Source organism: Hylaeus anthracinus, unplaced genomic scaffold (genome assembly GCF_026225885.1).
Source record: "Hylaeus anthracinus isolate JK02 unplaced genomic scaffold, UHH_iyHylAnth1.0_haploid 0, whole genome shotgun sequence".
Taxonomy (NCBI): domain Eukaryota; kingdom Metazoa; phylum Arthropoda; class Insecta; order Hymenoptera; family Colletidae; genus Hylaeus; species Hylaeus anthracinus.
The window spans coordinates 23,085,939-23,088,552 of record NW_026533254.1 but is presented as its reverse complement, the minus strand read 5'-3'; the positions used below and the strand labels follow the sequence as shown (position 1 = coordinate 23,088,552).

Sequence of the window (2,614 nt, the reverse complement as noted above, 5' to 3'; positions counted from 1 at the left end):
TAGAGTTCATGGAGGACACCAAGATTAGAAGGATAGGAGGTTCAAAGCAGACATAGAATCTAGAACAGGATAGGATACAAAAGAGAAATCGGGTACAAAAGAGAATATCTCTAAGGTCAGAGATTCTCCTATCCATCTAGAGTTCGTTCAAGGGACCCTCAAACATAACCCCACTGCTCCTAAATTTCCAACCTCGATCCTCTCCAGTCAATGATCTAATCGGTCGAAAACTGTTTTGTCCAGGACGCGAAGAAAGAACAGCACCAGGAGATCCGTGCGAAGATGCCTCAGCCCGAGGAGTTTGCGAAGCGCTACGTGGTGGAGGGCGGCGTGGCCCGCAGGGCGGTGGAGAAGGACGACACCCCGAAGTACGAGCCGAGCATCTACAATTACAAGTGTCGCGAGGACTCCAGCAGCCGCAGTCCCACGCCCAGTCCTCCGGCGATCAAAGAGGAGCCAGCGTTGGAGAACTTCGGCAAGGACGTCGTCACGGGGACGGTGCAGTACACCAAGTCCCCCCACGGCGACGGCGAGCACTCCGACAACTGCAGCGAGGTCTCCGACGAGGGCTATCGAAGTTTGGGCGCCGTCCAGCCACCCACCAGCAATGGGATCCACGGGACCTGCACGCAAGGATCGCCCACGGTTGCCGATTGTCAGAGTGAGTACCTCTCCTTCCAACTTTTTATCGAGCGGGAGTTGGACCATTCGTGACGCGATCTCGTTCGTTTCTTTTGGTCCTCTTCTGCCTCCTGATTTACGGGTCATCGACGTCGCGTGGGCGACGCTGTTGTAACGTCTGTGTAACATTGGCTAACGCGCTGTAATTCCCATTGACGACGGCCGATGCCTCGGGACCTGGTTTCAACGTTTCAGGGACAATTCTGATATTTTGGTTATGGCAGATCAGCGGTCCTCAAACTTGCTTGGCGGTGGAACCCTTGGTAACGATTATATATTTTGTGGAGCCCTAAAATAAGCCAAAAGCAGGTTCTATGTTTATTATTTAGAGAAAATCATGTGAAAATAGGTGATAGGTAGATAATTTAGAATGTAAACGTTACGTGAACTGGTTCAGATTTTGAGTATGGCTGTGGTTGATGGTCAAACCTGGACTAGGACTAATAGCGAGGCCTTGGTATTTTCGCACCAAGAAACCTCTATTACTGAGGTTTCTCTTTTGCCAGACTGATTGTCAAACTGTGATGTTTATTGATTATTAGGAATTGCTGTTAGGATTTCTTTACTTGAAGAGGGATTCGTCAGCACATTGTTTCTTAATCTCTATAAATAGGATTTTGTTGAACTTGGTGTCTCTAAAAAAAACCATCAATCCTTCATGAAGCTTGCCAAAAAGCCGTACCTTTGAAGAATAACCAAGAATAAATATTAATTTTCAAAGAACCTCTGGTTTAAAAAACCAGACGAACGACAGGTCGCCAGTGGAACCTAACCTAAATTCGACGAGTCGTTTGCGACGACCGAGAGACGCGCATCAATCTGGACACGAGTGAAATCGTCTGAAGATCGCGATAATCGCGTCCCGCTGCGGAGAAAACGCATGGCGCTCCCGCGTGCGTGTACACGCGGCTTTCCGATCAAAGCCAGTCATTGATTTTAATACGTCCGCGGCGCAGGGGTGGCTCGATCGAACAAACGCCAGTATTGTGTGGTTCCTCTTCTGTTTTGACTCTCTCGCAATAAACGGACTCCGTGTCGTCTCCTTCTCTCTTCGTCGTTTTTTCTTATTCGCTTTCCAGCGGCCCACTTCGCGAAGCACCTCTCATGGTTGACGGCTGACTGAAACGTTTTAACGAGCAAAAGCTGATTCTTCGTCGGGGACAGGCGCCAGGAGTTGGCGTCGTTTGTTCGAATGTCCAGGCTATCGGTGTAGGCGAAGCACAGTTTCAAATAAGAAGAAAGGATATTGGGTTGATATTCCAGGCTTCTAGCATAGGGTGATCTAAAAGAACGTGAAAGTCCTAATACAGGTGGAAACTATTTTAAGTTATGCTTACAGATGAAATAGGGCCCAGAACTTGGGTGTCAAACGTGAGCAAACATCCACCAACTGGATTATTTTCAATCCTAGTTAGTGAATACGTAGATTCAGGAGATTCAGGAGATTTAGGTCAGCCTAGAAGATGGTCCAGTGGGTTATTCACTCCTGTACATTATTATATCACACGAGGCAATCGCACGAGTACAAAGAATTAGGACTTGATGCTAGACTTGGATTATTACAATCCACAAACAATATAAAGCCACCAATAGTCTCAAGTGTCTAGTTGAAGCTTATCTCCACGTGGACAACTATTCAAATCTTCAAATCTTCCACTCATCTCTACAAAGACCTAGGGTAAAATGCAATCCATAAACAATACAAATATTCCAATGGTCTCTAATGCCTAGCTGAAGCTAATCTCCAACCAAGCATAAGGATCTGCACGTGGCGAGGCCTCCTTGAGTCTCAGGAATCAAAGGACATTTCAATATCCAAATACTCCATCCTTCTCACGAAACTACCCTCATCATCTCTAGAAAGGTCTTGCGTGAAATGCGATCTACAAACAATATAAATACAATACAAATCTCCAACCAAGAAACCATTATA

At 46.5% G+C, this 2,614-nt stretch overlaps 1 protein-coding gene across 2 annotated transcripts in view; it reads left to right on the top strand.

The window, feature by feature from the left end:
• The window catches only part of LOC128896579 (GAS2-like protein pickled eggs), an 81,071-nt gene that overhangs the window by 69,760 nt on the left and 8,697 nt on the right, over positions 1 to 2,614 (top strand). For both annotated transcript variants that reach the window (XM_054159952.1, XM_054159948.1), the window contains exon 7: positions 244 to 661. In XM_054159952.1, coding sequence (XP_054015927.1) covers positions 244 to 661 — 418 coding nt within the window. The remainder of the gene's footprint in view (positions 1 to 243; positions 662 to 2,614) is intronic.